Below are 17,144 nucleotides of genomic sequence, written 5' to 3'. Positions count from 1 at the left end.
AGTCACCACAACGGTGTCCTCCGCATCGGCTTCTCCCGCAGGGGGCAGGTGACGCACTGTGATGATGAAGACCCCATGGGGTGGCGTCCCAGGGCTGCTGCCACTGCTGCTCCTGGGTCTGCTCAATGTCTTCCAGGCCCAGAGCAGCTGCCCCGGAGACCCGGCCATCCCTGGCATCCCGGGCATCCCTGGGGCACCCGGCTCTGATGGTCAACCTGGGACCCCAGGGACAAAGGGAGAGAAAGGTACTATGGGCTCTGAGGACACACGAGTACCACCAACCCGGTCCCCGCCATCTGTCCCCCAGTCACAGTTGCCTGCCTTTGAGATTGCAAAAGCGCCAAGCCATCCGCTTGCTGAGTGCTTGCAGTCACTTTGCCAGGAGAGAATTCTGATTCCCATTTTACAGACAGGAAAACGGATGTCCAGAAAGGCTACTGACTTACCCAAGGTAGCCCAGTAAGTGTTAAGGCTGAGACCAGACCATGGATCTCTCACCATTAAACCCCAGGGCTGGGGAGCACAGCTGTGGTCACACAGCCCTGGGTGTGAATTGACCTCTGGAGTGAGTGGCCCCCCACTCCATTACCCCGATGGGAGGCTGAGGCTGGGAAAGACCAGTGCTCTTCCTCTGCCATGTCCTCACCTGTAAAATGGGGACAACACTCTTGTAGCGCTGTCGTAGGGTTCAAATGAGACCTCCCGCCATGAAAAGCCCCTGTGCGATGCAGTTGATGCGTTCACTTAACCCACAGGCACGGGCAACACTCCATGCCAGCCACCCCTCCTGTAGAATCTCACGTAACCCGTGCAGTCCCACAAAATGTCACCTCCCCATCCGACAGATGAGGACGCCGAGCCTCAGAGAACACGGCCCAGCCACGGTGACACACCTAGCAATAGCAGATGTGGTGTGAGAAGTCCGTCCATCTGTCCCCAGGGCCCATGTTCCCAGGCACTGTCTCTGCCTGTCGACTGGAAAAGGGGTTTTATCTCATACTGGGCCCAACCAAGGGGCAGTGGCTGCTTGGGCTGGTGGAGGCAGAGGAATTCTAAAATCCTCTTCCAGGGACAGCAAGAAAGGAAGCCATGATCAATTAAGGATGTCTGCCGTGGGAAGGGGAGGGGAGAGAGGCACAGACACAGCACTCACCACCCCTGCTCTGGCCTGAACAAGGTGACCAGCAGGTGGGGTGGAGGGCAGGCCCAGCCCCTTCCTCAGTATTGGCATCCCCATCACCGCCAAGCACACCAGACTCAGAAGGCTGGGCTGGGGGAGACGCCGAGCCCCTCTCTGATGCCCCCACTCCATTACACTGATGGGAGGCTGAGGCTGGGAAGGGCCAGGGCCCCGCCCAAGGTCCCGGCCAGGGCTCCTCCTCTCGCCTCAGTGACCCTTCCCCCACCTCCTGCTTCTCTTGTCTCCGCCCCTCCAGGCCTCCCAGGGCTAGCTGGAGACCATGGTGAGTTCGGAGAGAAGGGGGACCCAGGGATTCCCGGGAATCCAGGAAAAGTCGGCCCCAAGGGTCCTGTTGGCCCGAAAGGTACCCCAGGCCCTCCTGGACCCCCCGGCCCAAAGGGGGAATCGGGAGACTACAAGGCCACCCAGAAAATCGCCTTCTCGGCCCTGAGAACCACGAACAGTATCTTGCGACGGGACCAGACCATCCGCTTCGAGACCGTGGTCACCAACACCAACAACAACTACGAGCCCCGCAGCGGCAAGTTCACCTGCAGGGTGCCCGGCCTCTATTACTTCACCTACCACGCCAGTTCCCGTGGCAACCTGTGCGTCAACCTGGTCCGGGGCCGCGAGCGCATGCAGAAGGTGGTCACCTTCTGCGACTATGCCTACAACACCTTCCAGGTGACCACGGGTGGCGTAGTCCTCAAGCTGGAGCAGGGGGAAAGCGTCTTCCTGCAGGCCACCGACAAGAACTCCCTGCTGGGCATCGAGGGCGCCAACAGCATCTTCTCTGGGTTCCTGCTCTTCCCAGATGTGGAGGCGTGACCCAGGGGGCTGTGCTCGCCCAGCCAGCCTGGCCTCCAGGAACTCCCTGCCTGGCCAGAGTGCTCTGGGAACGCTGCTGAATGAGTCAATAAACTCTTCTAGGCTGAGGGACACGGTCTCTTGCAACTCTGTGTCCAGCACCTGGGACCTAGTAAGTGCTCAGACATATTGGTTGAATGAATGAATGAACAATGAATGAATGAATGACCTCCGAAGGCAGAAATTCCTTTCAGTTGGATGAGACTGGAAGGCCACCTCTGATGTCCTTCTGTGCCAGCCACACAGTGGGGGGGGGGGGCACACACTACACCGGCAGCACCAGGCTAGACCCACTCCTTATTCTTCCACGAATCCCTACGCCCCTCCGAGGACGTAGGTTGCACTGTGCCCAGTTGACAGAGGAGGAAACACAGGGATGCAGGGATTGTCCACAATCTCACGGCAGAGTCGGGGCTCAGGGGCACGTCTGCCCACCCATGACCCGAGACGCCTTTCAAGGCAGCTTGTCTAGCCCAGCCCCTAAAGGGGCTTTGTGCTTGTACCTTCACGCGACCCTGACCAAGGGGTCCTCCCCAAGACCTCGGCTGACTTGGTGCAGGAACCTCTCACCCCTTTCGGTTCTTCCCCCCCATCCTCCCTCCCAGCCTGGCACAGGCGCCTCAGAATCAGTGTCACTCCCCAGCTCAAAGTCCTTCCATGGCTCCCCACTGCCCGTGGGATATGGCCCCAGCCTGTGAGCCTGGCATTCCCGCCTCGCTCCATGGGCCCTCCTGCCTTTTAAACAAGCCCGGGCTTTCCCACCTCGGTGCCCTTCCTCTCGTGGTCCCCCCACCCGGGAGCCGTCCACTCTGCCTGTCCACCCATCCTTGCCAATCTCACTCAAGCCACACCTCCTCCCCGAAGCCCAGCCAGTCCTGCCCCCACACGCTCACTCCCCTGGCCTCCTCCAACCCCGTTTCATCAGGTCTGAGCCGCACAGCCTGCGTCCGGCCTCGCACTCTCGCCCGCCCGGTCCCCTCAGTGTGCCTGTGGTTTCTCAACCTCTGCGGAGCCCAGGACGCAGCCACTCAGGAGAGCCTCGTTGCCTGATTGGTTGAGAGCCGGGGCTAGGATTCTGGAGTCCCGCCCAGCCCTGCACCTGTTCCCTCCGCCCCTCCTACTAGCCCCACCCCTCAAAGCCCTCAACCAATCCTAACCCGAGGTAGGCGGGACTTAAGCTACTCCGGCCCTGTCTCATAGGCCCACGGCACCAGTTCGGCCGCCTGTGTGGCTGGCTCGTCTCTCAGGCTCCATTCATTGGATACAGCTTCCGCCCCACCTCCCGGCACCAGCTGGGCCTGGGGGACTTGCCCCGAACTCAGACTCCCCAACGGGGAGACCTGGAATCTTTTCTCCAGGAGCCAGATCTTCCTTCCGCTGCTCAACCCTTCTGATACAAACTGTCTGCCTGGCCTTTGAGTCTAGTACTAACAGCTACAATTGCGTTATTGTGCATAGAGTGTTCAATGCACATTATCTATGTAATCCCCAGCACAACCCCTAGGAGGTACATAGTATTATCCTCATTTTACAGAGAAGAAATCTGTACGATTAGGGCAGTGGCTCTTCACATATGGTCTCTAAAGCTGCAGCAACAGCCTCCCATGGGAACTGTCAGGAAATGTACGTCCCAGCAAGCCCTCCCGGGGTTCTGATGCTTGCTAGAGTCTGAGAACCACCAGGTGAGGGTCTCTACTCCGTATGCCTGTCGTGACTGTCGAAGGAGAAACCGCTGTTTAGCTCCCTCACCTACTGCCACCGTTGTCATGGGCCTATGCCTTCTTGGCCTCAGCTGCTTGGCCAAGGGTGTCCCTGTTCCCAGCTGGGCCCATCAGATTCCCTCTCCTGGGACTTGGGAATAAGAGACAGCGAGGGCAAGCAACTTGCCAGGAGGCACACAGCTGACAGGTACACAGCTGGACTTAGAGCTTGCTTCTGTTTGCTTCCAAGTTTGTGCTAAACCTGTGGCCATGCCACCTCCTTGCCCCCTGCACCTGTCAAAATCCCTTCTGCAGCCCCCTCTGCAGTCCCATGGCCTGTCACCTGAGCCCGTTGGACCTCAAAAGTTCACGATCTCCAGCCTATGCAGTTGAGTCCATCGAGGTCAGGCTACACCCACCCAGGGGCAGGTCTGGCTGTGTGTCAGGCATGCTCAGAGCACCCCATCCTGCTGCATGGACCCAGGCAGGGCCGGCCTTGGCCAGAGAGTCACGCTACTGCTGGCTTGTCTCAGGAGCTGCCACTGGCCACCTGGCTCTCTGCAGGACCAGCCCCTCTGGCCCTTGACCCAGAAGCCCTGACTCTGCCTCCTGCCCTCCGCCAGGCCCCCCACCAGGATACACCTAACAGTGCCCTTGGCGTGCCCTCCCACGAGCTCCGGAGTGCCAGGAATCCAGGGTTCTGACCATGTAGCCAGCCAGGCCCGCTGCAGCCCAGCATCCTTACTCTACACCAGCATTCCCAGCTTTAAACTCTTCACTGTTATGACTGCTCTTTTCTAGTCAGAGGCGAGGGCTCAGCCCCCCTCCAGCTCTCCAGGGAGCTAGTTGAGGCTTCATCATGAGAACCAGGACCAAGAACAGTGAGGGAGCCCAGAGGTGGGCTCACCTGTCCCATACAGCCCAGTCACCTTCCTCTTCCCCTTTGCCTCCTCTCAGCAGGAATGGGGTAGAGACAGGACCTGAATCTTCTGACTGGGCTCACAGTTGGCAGAGAAAGGAAGGGAAGTGTTTTCCCTCAGACTTGTGACCTTGACGCTCAGGAACCACCTTGACCCTGACTCCAACCCTCAACATGCCAGGGCCCTTTTAGTTGCAAGTGGCAGAAGCCCCTCAAAAGGACAAAAGAAGGGACTTATCAGAGGAACCCAGGAACAGGGGGATAATTCAGTCCCAAAGGACCTAGGAACCAGACCCGGATGCTCCCTAGACCAGGCTTCAGTATCCCTCTGATCTCTCTTCTCGATGCCTCTCTCTGCAGCAAGACCCTCAACCGTGAAGGCAAGTGGGTACCCCAGACGATGCTGTGACCCCTTGTCAACCCCATCCCCCCATGGAAGTGACAGAGTCTAGCGTCTCTCATTCCCAAGTCCCAGGAGAGGGAATCTGATGGGCCCAGCTGGAAATAGGGACACTCTTGGCCAAGCAGCGTAGGCCCATGACAACGGGAGCAGCAGGTGAGGAAGCTAGACACTTGTAACTCCTTCGACAGTCACGACACGCCTACAGAGTAGAGACCCTCACCTGGTGGTTCTCAGAACCCCGGGAGGTCTTGCTGGGATAAGCATTTCCTGACACTTCCCATGGGAGGTTATTGCTGCAGCTTTAGAGATCATATGTGAAGAGCCACTGCCCTAATCATACTGCTCTCATCCTATACACGAGAATATTGAGGCTTGGGGAGGGATGCCACCTGCCTCAGTTAACAGAGGACCTGGGGTCCAGGTCTAGTTAACCCATGTGCTGAAGGTCTGTGCACCGTTGTCCAGACTACAGGGCCCAGCCCCACGGGAGGCGGCAGTTCTCAGAACACACGGGCAGGGCCCGTACCCTGCCCTGGCCTCCTGTCTCACCCTTGTAAAAATAAACAGTGCAGCCAGGCACAGTGACTCGCGTCTGTAACCCCAGCATTTTGGGAGGCTGAGGCAAGAGGATTGCTTGAGCCCAGGAGTTTGAGACTAGCCTGGGTGACATAGCAAACCGCATCTCTACAGAAAATCCCAAAATTAGCCAGGCATGGTGGTGCACACCTGCAGTCCCAGCTGCTTGGGAGGCTGAGGTGGGAGGATCTCCTGAGGCCAAGGCCGTGATGGGCCATGATCAGTCCACTGCACTTCTGCCTGGGTAACAGAGCGAGACTCTGACTCAAAATAAAAGGAAATAAAACTAATAACAATGTGGCAGTGTTGTTGATGGTCCAGATCCTTGATTCTTTTATTGGGTTAAATTACCGGAAGTAGACTCCCTGGGGAGGGAGGTGCACCCCTGGAAGACTTTGAAACGTGTTTTCAAACGGAGGGCGGGGCGGTCAACGCTGACTGTGCCAAGGCTGCTCCAGGTTCGCTGCCACCAGAGGGGAGCAGACGCCAGGAGAAGGCTGGCCTGGAGGAGGGACGGGGTCACGTGGGACCCCGGGAGCTCCTCCCTCCTCCCTTCCTTCACCCCCAGCCAAACCCACTGTCTGGGTGGGCTCTGAATTCTGGGTGGGTCTGAGGATCAGCTCGAAGACCTAGGTTCCCCTGAACCAGTGTCCTCCGAGGACACTAACCCAGCCTCAGTGTCCGGAACTTGTCAGAAATGCAAATTCCCTGGCCCCATCCCAGACCGGCTGACTCAGAAAATCTGGGGAAGGGGGCCCAGCAATCTGTTTTCACCAGCTCTCCAGGTGATTTTGATGCAGCTAAAGTTTGAGAATCACTGTTCCAGCCCTGGTGTTGCCAAACTTTTTCTGCAAAGAACCAGGAAGTATTTTAGGCCTTGAGGGTCACACGGCGCAGTTGAAACAACTCAACCCGCTTCTTATAGCACAAAAACAGCCGTAAGCAACATATAAATAAATGAGCGTGGCTGGGTTCCAATAAATCTTTATGGACACTAAAACTTAAATTTTGCATAATTTTCACGTGTCACAAAATATTTTTCTTTTGATTTTTTCAGCCACTTAAAAATGTCAAAACCATTCTTAGCCAGCAGGCTGCACTCGACAGGCTGTGGGCTAGATTTAGACCCAGATACGGTTCCAACCTTGAAGGAGAAGAGCAGGAAGTTGAGCCCAGAACTGCCTGACTCCCCAGCCAGTGCTCCTTCCGCTAAGTGAGTCTGCCCGATTCCAGCCTTGGGACATGGACAGAGAAGCTGCCTGGGCCTTGGTGCCCTCGACTGTCAAATGGGCACTGCAGCCCCTGCCCTTTGTGATCCGAGACGCTGGATCTTCTGTTTTAGTGGGGAATGAAATCCCCCTGGAAACTCGCCGATGTCCAGGCCCCGTCTCAGAGGCCCTGATTCCCTATGAGCAGACAGAGCTGTAGGGGCCCGGGAATCTGCATTCCACCACAGATGCACCTCCACTCCAGCCAGAGGGCTGAACTCATGAACACAAAAGATGTGAACAATTAGTAGACCCAGCCGCTCCCCACGGAAGCCGGTGGCCATATGGGGAAGAAGAAGGGGAGGCAGACTTCCTGGGCCCTCGACACCCACATGCAATGGAGACACAACGAGGGAGGCTGGAACTAGAGGACAGTGGGCTCAGACAGGCCGGGTTCACATCCCACCTCTGCCACTTCCAAGCTGTGTGTTCTCAGGCTGAACACTTAACCTCTCTGGGTCGTAGTGTGGTCCTCTGTCACATGGGGGCGATAGTCACGGCCACTCCAGAAAACTGATGAGGTTTCAGTGGGATCCTGTGTACAAAGCTCCGCAAGTTCTAGCTGTTGTAAGTTCTCCACAAGTACTAGCGGTGTACGGTAACGGTGTTCGCTGTAACGGTGTAACGGTGTTGTAACGGTGACGGGTTCTCATTAGAATTGGGGTGCTGTGATAGTGCAGGGCTCCCCAAATTATAATGTGCACAAAAATCACCCGGAGCCTTGCTAAAATGCAGATTTGAATTCAGTAGGTCTGAGGTGGGGGCTGAGAATTCGCTTCTCTAACAAGACACCAGGCGGGCCTTCATGTGCCGAGTTGAGACCAGGCTTCGGGCAGCCAGGCAGGAGCTGGGAGTCAGCATCCTGACCTGCTGTGAAGCCGGGTTCTCTTCTCCACAGACAGTGGCCCGCATGGGGGCAAGTGGACTGGACAGCAAGCATGGTAACTGGCCTGTTGCTGACATTGTTGCTATCGTGATGCTTGTTTGTTTGGCGACAGGGTCTGGTTGTGTCGCCCAGGCTGAAGTGCAGTGGTGTGATCATAGCCTACTGTGACCTCAAATTCTTGGCCTCAAGCCATCCTCCTGCCTCAGCCTCCCAAAGTGCTGGGCTGACAGGCGTGAGCCACCACTCCTGGTGTGATGATGTTCTGATGGTGAGGATGAGGGCGTTCAGGGGCAGACAAGGAAAGGACCAAGGGTGGATCGTCCATCTCCTCGAGGCTGAGCGCCGCGGTCTCCCTCCTGTTTCTCCCCCATGTCCTCACCTCTGGTCTCCTACTGAAAATGGGGCACCAGGAGCCCTGTCTTAACCATCCCGCCCAACACACACACAAGCACACACCCTGCTTTCAGAGCCAGCTGCAAGCTGCGTTTATTTTTGCACATAACCAAAGACAACCCCATCGGCCAGATGTGGGGGAAAGGGGGTGTTTGCTCAAGACGTCCAGCAGGGCCACCCATGGAGGGACACCCCCTGCGGGGGCACCTGGCAGGGCAGGAAGCACCCTGGATGGGAAGTCAAGAACTCTCAGTTCCAGTTGGCCTTGGAACCTGACTTACTGTGTGATCTCAGACAAGTAGCTGTTCCTCTCTGAGCCTAAAGTTGAACTTGATCAGCTGCATGAACCTCCTCAGGGGAGCTTTGACTAAAGCAGCTTCCCAAGTCTGCCCCAAGCCTGCTGATTTCAAGCGAGGGGAGCTTGCTGCCTGGCGATCCCCACAGGAAAAGGGCAAAGATCCTCACAGCGATACCAACCAGTGAGGAAGCAGAGGCCAAGTCCCCCCTCCACCTCACTTATCCAGAACTCTCGGCTACACAAAACACAGTGGACCCGGGAGAGAACAGAAGGAGTCAGAGGACATTTCACAGCCCAGAGAGCCTGGAAGACGCATCTTTATCAAGTGTATGAATGAAAGCATGGATATGTTAGTTCATTCATTTATCAGTTGATTGATCTTCCTTACTCCAGAGAGCACAGGGCCTGGAGACAGACAGACATCACATATGCTCGATGAACAGCTGCTGAATGGCAGGAAGGAAGGTGGCAGGACTATCACATCGTGACCTGCCTGGAAGGACAGGGGATGCGACCATGCCTCCCAGGCCCCTAGGACATGTCCACGGGGAAGACTTGGAGTTTTGAAGAAAACAGAGGCAGGCAAGGCAAAGCCTACCCAGCCTCACAAACATGCCAGTCCTACAGACGTCGACCCATTGGACCTCACAATGCCCCCCCCCCACGTGGGCATGGTCATTCCCCAATCAGAGGCAGGGAGGCTGAGGCTTTTTCCCCAGCGATGCCCTGGAGAACCCAGGCCCCAAAATGTCCAAAGACTCCCAGCAGCAAGCATGTGATCTCCGTGGAGATTATTTCCTTGGTAACCTCAAGTCTCATTCCATCTTGAGTCTTCATGCCTCCCTCTCATCTTCCCGTTGCTTTCCCAGATTCCCCTCATGGGCGCCTTCTCTCATGCATGTGACCCTCAAGCTGTGTCCCAGCATCTTGGGGTAAAGGAGGGTATAAATGAGGCAGCCAGCAGGGCAGGGAAGGAGAGGCCGTGTACAGAGTCCTGAGCACCCACCATGTGCAGGCACTAGGCACGTTCCCCTGCTGGTGGCTCGCCAGAGCCCTGCCAGGCTTTGCCACTTTCTAGCTGGGCGATCCTGCCACTTTCTAGCTGGGCGACTGCCACTCTAGCTGGGGATTCTGGCACTTTCTAGCTTGGCAACCCTGGCACTTTCATGCTGGGTGCCCTGGCACTCTCTAGCAGTCTGACACTGCCACTTTCAAGCTGAGCGACCCAGCATCTTTCTAGCTGGGTGACCCTGGCACTTTCTAACTGGGTGATTGCCATTTCTAACTGGGTGATTGCCTACCACTCTCTAGCTGGGTGACCCTGCCACTTTCTAGCTGGGCGACCCTGTGTCTTTCTAGGTTAGCAACCCTGCCACTTTTGAGCTGGGTGACTGTCACTTTTTAGTTGGGCGACACTACCACTTTCTAGCTGGATGACCCTGGTATTTTCTAGCTGGACAACCCTGTCACTTTTGAGCTAGGTGACCCTGTGTCTTTCTAGTTGAGTGGCACTACCACTTTCTAGCTGGTGACCCTGGTACTTTCTAGCGGGGTGACTGCCACTCTCTAGTTGGAGACCCTGGCACTTTCTAGCGGGGCGACAGTGCCAATTTCTAGCTGGGCCACCCTATGTCTTTTTAACTGGGCGATCCTGCCACTTTCTAGCTGGGTGACTGTCACTTTTTAGCTGGGCGACTTTACCACTTTCTAGCTGGGAGACCCTGGTGCTTTCTAACTGACTCTGCCATTTTCTACCTGGGTGACTGCCACTTTCTAGATGGGTACCTGGCAAGTAAGCTACCTGGACTCTGAGCCTTTACTTCTAGGTTACAGAATGGAGTGGTGTTGACTCCTACAGCCTGAGCTCCGCGTGAGCTGGTGCTTTTAAAGTACCTGCTGGAAGCCGGGCTTGGTGACTCAGCCTGTAATCCCGCGCCTTTGGGAGGCTGAGGTGAGTGGATTGCCTGAGCCCATGGGTTCGAGACCCGCCTGGGCAGCGAGACCTCATGTCTACAATAAATCAAAAAATCAGCCGGGCGTGGTAGCGCATGCCTGTAATTCCGGCTACTCTGAAGGCTGAGGCGGAAGGATCACCGGAGCCCAGCAGGTCGAGGCTGCGGTGGCCGGGAGAGGCCACTGCACTCCAGTCCGGGCGACAGAGTGAGACTCCAACTCAAAAAAATAAATAAATAAATAAATAAAAATAAAGTACCTGCTGGGCACACAGCAGGCCCAGGATAAAGAGCATCCATTATAGAGACCCCACACCCTCCTGGATACACGGGAGGTGCCCAGCAAACATTTCGACCCTTATCTGCAAAACGAGGCTGCCGGCTGTGTGGAGGTTTTGGTGAGGTTTCGGTGAGCCCCAGGAGGCAAATCAAAAAGCCCTGCGCCTCCGTGGGATGGGTTCCCTCTCTCCCTCCAGCCTGAGTTTGGCCACCCCAGCAAGCCCAGGCGCCTGCTGGCGCTGTGGCTAGACGCAGGCTGGGCCACCGTGCAGACCTAGCTGCAGCTCCAGCACCTGACATAGCTACAGCTCCAGCTCCTGACATCCCCCCTCTGGGGACAGTCTCTGCCCATGAGCACAGGTGTCCCCAGGAGAGACAGCGGAGCCCTGGTTAACAAGGTGTCTCCAGCCTTGCTTGGAACACGTCACCGCTGCCATGAAAGGCAGTCCATAAAGGTCAGCCTTGCCAGCTCCCGCCCAGCTGGCTTCCAGGGAGGGAGACTTGAAAGCTGTCTCATCGCTTCTGTGGTATGGCTCAGACCCTGGCAGCTCGTACGGGGTGGGTTCCTGGGGGGCCGGGAAACCCGTGCAGGACCAGCGGGGTTGGTGGGGCTAGGGTGTGGGGGCGAGCGCAGAAGAGAGATGAGAGAACAGTTGTGCAGTGAGCCCTCAGCCAGGCCAGAGGATGTTGTGACCTGCAGTCCTGTTCCCCTCAGAGCCTCAGTTTCCCCATCCATAAAATGGGGACAATAATATTTGTGCCTGTGGGCTATCAGGGAGATAAAGATAACTGTTGTGAGATACCCAGGGTGTCCCTTGAAGAAAGCAGACACTCAGTCTCCAGGAAAACAAACAGGGTGGCTGGGGAATGGAGCTGAGCTCTATATACAGGGTTGCTCCATGGTTGCCCAGGCTGGCAGAGACGTGGAGATCCTCAGCGAGACTTGAAAAACAGGCACTTGGAGGTGGAGTCCCAGAGTCCCTGTCTCTCTGTGTGGCCTCAGGTAAGTGACTCCACTTTTGGGGCCTCGGTTTCCCCATCTGTGAAATGAGGCTAGTCTTTGGCCCGGCTGGGCTCTTCCTCGAGGGGGCACCGCGGTGAGGCTGGACCCCTCGGGGGAGGGGCATAGAGCTCGCCCTGATTCTGGTGCCTCCCGGCCTGGGTCTGCCCCACCTCCCTTCACCCACTGGGGGGCGATGGCCCTGGGCCTCCGGACCCTTATCTGTGGAATGGGGCATTTGTGGCGCCCGAACCCAGAGAGGCAGTCTGCCGTGAAGCAGCACTGGACTATGAGTCGGAAGCCCTGGGCTCAAGTCCTGGCCTGAGTGTCCACTTGCTGTGTGGCTTGGGAACCACCCTCCCCCTCTTGAGCCTCAGTTTCCCAATCCGTAAGATGCAGAGACGGGGCCTACTGATCTCTGGGTCACCTCAGCTCAGACACATCGAGTTTCTTCCGGGAAGTGAAACGGTGATGGGCCTAGGTTGTGGAGGCTGGGAGGTGTCACCAAGAAAGGGGCAGAACCCCTCGGCTGGAGGAAGAAGCCCCGATGCGGCTGGGGCTCCCAGGGAGTGAGCTCACCACACGGCAACCGAGCACCAGACAGAGTGTGGGAGACCCACCCCCAGAGCCCAGGGATGGCGAGGCAGGTTGGGGACAGAACGGAGGGCCTCTTCACAAATTGCTCCCTGACTTCCAACGCAGGAGAGAGAGCAGCTGGCGTTGACCAAGCGCCTCCTCTATTCCAGGCTCTGCTCTAAAGGCTTGACATATCTTCCCTCGTTCCGTCCCCGAGAGGTAGGTACTACTGTGATGCCCAGTCCAAGATGTGGAGACCGAGGGGCAGGGAGGTTAAGTAACTTGGCCAGGGCCTTACAGCTAGCACCTGGCTGAGAGCTGGGACGTGGACTCCCACATTCTGGCACCTGAGCCGTGCTTTTGAAGTCTCGGTGAAGAGCATCTACTGCATACCAGGCTCTGTGCCAGCATCGCCACAGAAGGGGCTTCGGCAACCGCAAACGCATCCTTACAAGGATAGCATTTCACTATCACATCTCATGAATGAGGAAGCAGAGGCCCAGGGAGGAGAAACGCCTGTCTGCCCCCTTCCCCCCACCCAACACACAGCTGGGATGTGGCTGGGCTGGGTGGGATTCTGACTCGGAGCCAGTCCCCTCCCGTGCCACCAGGCTGGACAGGACCCTCTCCTCAGAAACCCCGAGCAGCAGCTAAAGCACGTGTCAGGAGACAGGACACAACTATGGCCTCATGAGTCCAGGATGTGGTTAGGTGTGGAGAGGCACCCATGAGGGAGGTGGGGGGCTTTGCAGGGCTCTTGTGAGGTTCACGCACATCAGAGTCATGAGGGAAGGTCTTTTGGCTGAGTACTTGCTGGCCCCGGGCACTGCACTAAATGCCCTGTATTCATAATTTTCATGATTGCTAAATTCGTTTTTTTTTTTTTTTGAGTTGGAGTCTCACTCTGTTGCCCAGGCCACCACAGCCTGAGTCTGTTGCTCACGGCCACGACAGCCTCAACCTGCTGGCCTTAATCGATCCTTCCACCTCAGCCTTCCAAGTAGCTGGGACTACAGGCATGTGCCATCAAGCCCAGCTAACTTTTCTTGATTTATTGTAGAGATGAGGTCTTGCCAGGTTGCCCAGGCTGATCTCGAACTCATGAGCTCAGGTAATCCTCTCACCTCGGCCTCCCAAAGTGCTGGGATTGTAGGTATAAGCCGCTGCGCCCCGCCTTTTTGTTTGTTTGTTTGTTTGTTTTTCATAGAGTTGAGGGTCTTGCTATGTTGACCAGGCTGGTCTCAAACTCCTGGCCTGAAGCCATCCTCCTATCTTGGCCTCCTAAAGTGCTGGGATTACAGGTGGGAGCCACCGTGCCTGGCCTGATTGCTGAATTCTTACCTCTCATGGTGGAGGACCATCATTATCATTCCCATGTCATGGACAGGGAAACTGAGGCTCAGACAGGTGGAGTCACTAGTCAAGGGTCACACACCCAGCAGGAGCCAAACGCAGATCCCTGGGTCTCAAAGCCAGTGCCTCAGTGGGCCACTTTTCCCTCCCAGGTTCAAAGTGCTGGAGCCATCAGGGATGGGGCAAAAAGCAGGCCCTGACCCCACCCCTTCCCAGCTCCATCCAAGGACCCTTGAAGGATTAACGTCCCTGCAGCCCAGGTCTGTCCTTGTCTGCCCCTCACCCTGGCCCCTGCATTACGAGGACCAGACCGGTTCCTTGCCCCAGGCAGCTGACCAGCTCTCTGCTCAGTGGCTCATGCTCTAGATATTAAATTACTCATAAAATATTTGGTCTGTCCCCAAAGTGGGTGCCGCCTCCTTGCTGCACCCACCGCTCACTCCACAACAGTGGGGGGTAGAGGGGCCCTCAGAGACCAAACCCAGCCTCATCTTGAGGGATCTGGGAGTCCAGGAAGGAGACTCCCGGTGGGATTGGGATTTTCCAAGGGACAGGATCGTGGCTGCAGCCTCCATCTCGGGGCCCCCTGGGCCAGCCTGGGCTGAGGACCACCCCCCAAAATCCCATGCCGCCGGGTGCAAAGAGCGCAGAGCGGCTGATGGCCCCAAGTCCCCCGGGGTAAGGCCAGGGGTGACCTGGAATAGGTTCCCACTGTCTGAGGGGCGAGTGGTCGCTCCTCTCCTCCTCCTTCCTCGGTTGCCATGGCGACCACAGTGGGGGGTGGGAGGCTGGACCGCTCAGCTCCTGGCCAGGCTACCCAGCATGCTCTGCTTTCACCCAGTTTTCTCCCTCACTGCCCCTTGGCTGGCAGGGGGTGGGGCGGACCCTGCCCTTTCACCAGCCGGCAGAGGTTTCACATCCCAGGGTCAGCACCTCCAGTCCCCTGTCTCCAGGCAGGAGGCTTGCTGCACAGCCCCCAGCAGTGGGACTTTCATGAGTATGGTTTATCAGAGAATGATTTGGAGGGTCTCTCTCAAGCCCCCTGGAGTTAATGAAGTCAGCTAAGCCCAGGGATTAGAAGGTCGGGGTCATGGGTACGGCCCGTGTTTGCAGAGGAACACCCCAGCCCACCCCGGCTCCCACCAGCTGCTTCAGAAATGCCGAACGCTGGTCGTCTAGGGAACTGGGGAGAGGGTCTGGCTGGGACATGGCAACCTCATCCCAAAGCCCTGCATGGTCCCCCTTCGGCCTGGGCACTGTGAGCCTGGTCTCTTTCTTCTGCCCAGCAGAGGACATTGTTTTTTTTTTTTTTTACAATAGTGGCGATTATATTATTCGTGAGTCCTTGTCACTCTCATCTGGAGTTTCTTAAATTTACTGCTGAAAGATATTAAGTTTAGTCTTTGTCATGGCCCAGCTTGAGGTACACTGCCACCAGGTGGCGGTAGTCACCGCCCAGAAATTGGGTTTCCGGGCGATTCCAGATGATTTTCCAGTTTCCATCCCACCACCGCAACCTATGAAATGCTTTTTGACTGTTATATCAAGACCACAGGACTTTATAAACAGCCCACGTCAAGCAGGCTGTCAACAAACTCTGCGTGTCGGTAGCACAGGGCAGCAGACGGCACAGATTCTGGAGTCAAACAACCTGCGTTCTTGTCTTGACTCAGCTGACTCACACTCTCTGTGCCTCGGTCTCTGTATCTGCAAAACGGAGATGACAGGAAGCGTCTCCCTGGTAGGGTTATTCTGAGGACATAACGAGTTCATGTTCGTGAGGTGTTTAGAACAGTGCCTGGGCTTTAAAGAGCATTAAGCTCTTTAGAAATGTCGGCTATCAATATTTAAAGATAATGCTTAAGAGCAAAGTTTCCAAACTCATTTGCATTCGGAGACGCACAGACACGTCTTTCTCTCCTGTCTTTTAACTGGCGTTTGTAATCTGGTGATGCATCTCGGGACCGCACTGCCAGACATCCGTCGCCTGCCCAGATGCCCCCTCTGGGGCCCCAGCCCGGCACGGGAGCCCACATCCTGATGCCCCCACCTCTGGGTGTCTGGGGCTCGTCCCCTGCCCTCTGTGCACTGCTGCCCCATTTCACGCCTGGACTGCTTGCAATTGCCCCTGCTCTGGCCCTCCCTCCCTCCAACCCAACATCCTCCCCACAGCCACAGTGAATTTTCTAGAATAAAAGTACGTCTCTGCTCCAGGGCCCTCCGTGGCTCCCCAGTGCCTCCAGGCCAAAGTCCACGCTCTGCGCTAGGCTCCTCTCCTCGCCTCCTCCTCCAGTGTCTGTCTCCTCTGCTGTCAGAATTGCTGGTTCCTGCCCCGGCTGCCTCCTGCAGTTCCCCCCAGCCTGGGCTCCCCCCAAGCCTGTGCTGGCACCTCCTCCTTCCCTGCCTGCCCGGCTTCTGTCTCTCCTCTCCTGGAAAGCACTCCCGGGGAAAGCCTCTGAGCAGGGGCAGACCCTTCCTGGGGCGCCCTGAGTCTCCCGCATGCCGGAAGGGTCCTGCGTCCCTCCGTCTCCCCAGGGAGGCCCACACGCAGCAGGCGCTCCGAGTATCTCCAGGGAATGGATCCAGGCTATCCATTTTGCCCCCCGGCCTCCTGTGTCCGCTTTCCCGTCTTCTCTGTCCCAGCACCCCCCACTCCGCCTTCGAGGCCAGGCGCAAATGTCGCCCCGGAGTCTCGTGGTCACCCTCCCCCACGTTACGCTGTGGGCGACCTTCACTCTCTCCTCAAGGAAGCGAATGTGACAGGCACAGACGTGACACCTGTGACTCCACGGCTGCATCCCAGGCCCTAGCACGATGCCCAGCACACGCTCAGAGCCAGAGTTCACCAGATGCGTTTTGGTCGTGTGAACACATGCCCAGCTGGATGATCTAGACCCGCGGTTCTTGGCTGGGGGGACTGGGGCCCCGCCCCCCAGGGGGCATTTGTCAATGTCTGGAGACATTTTTTTTAATGTCACAGCAGTGGGGTTGCAGGTCAAGGGTGCTGTCCCACATCCTACAAGGCACGACAGCCCTACAGGCAACAGAGCTGAGAACCCCAGGCCAGGGCTTGTTCCCTGGTACGCGGAGGCCCCCAGGGCTGAACTCCACCTTACTTCTGCGAGTCCTCGGTGCCCACGCACGGAGGCCCTCAGGCAACAGTGCTCTAAACAGGCCTGCAGGTGACATCATGGCCGTCCTCCTCCTCCCGCCCTTGCTTGGAGCCTGGCCTCACACGAGCCTCAGACACCCCCTCACCGCTGCTCCCGGGTCCCCCGGCGTCCTGGAGGAGGCCCTCAAGTCTCTGCTGCCCGGCCTTCCTTGACTCAGAGTCCCCTGTCCCCAGGCAGGAAAGGGAAGGCCGTGTGGGAGACCTCAGGAGCTCTGCGGGGCGTGGGGACCCCTGGGCGTGAGGACTCCCGCTCACTTGCCGTGCCACCTGGCTGAGTCACAGCCCTCTCTGGGCCTCAAGCTCCCGGCGAGGGGACGGG

General features: G+C 57.3%; 1 protein-coding gene across 2 annotated transcripts in view; it reads left to right on the top strand.

Annotated features, from left to right (window-relative positions):
- C1QB (complement C1q B chain) overlaps positions 1-2,122 on the top strand; it is a 5,400-nt gene extending 3,278 nt beyond the window's left edge. For both annotated transcript variants that reach the window (XM_021712123.1, XM_021712124.1), the window contains 2 exons: positions 42-245; positions 1,437-2,122. In XM_021712123.1, the coding sequence (XP_021567798.1) occupies positions 62-245; positions 1,437-2,011 (759 nt within the window). In that variant the 5' untranslated portion in view covers positions 42-61 and the 3' untranslated portion in view covers positions 2,012-2,122. The remainder of the gene's footprint in view (positions 1-41; positions 246-1,436) is intronic.
- The last annotated feature ends 15,022 nt before the right edge of the window (positions 2,123-17,144 follow it).

Source organism: Carlito syrichta, unplaced genomic scaffold (assembly GCF_000164805.1).
Source record: "Carlito syrichta isolate Samal-C Ts95f unplaced genomic scaffold, Tarsius_syrichta-2.0.1 Scaffold303101, whole genome shotgun sequence".
NCBI lineage: Eukaryota > Metazoa > Chordata > Mammalia > Primates > Tarsiidae > Carlito > Carlito syrichta.
The sequence above is the reverse complement of the archived record's forward strand: the minus strand, read 5'-3'. Positions and strand labels throughout refer to the sequence as shown.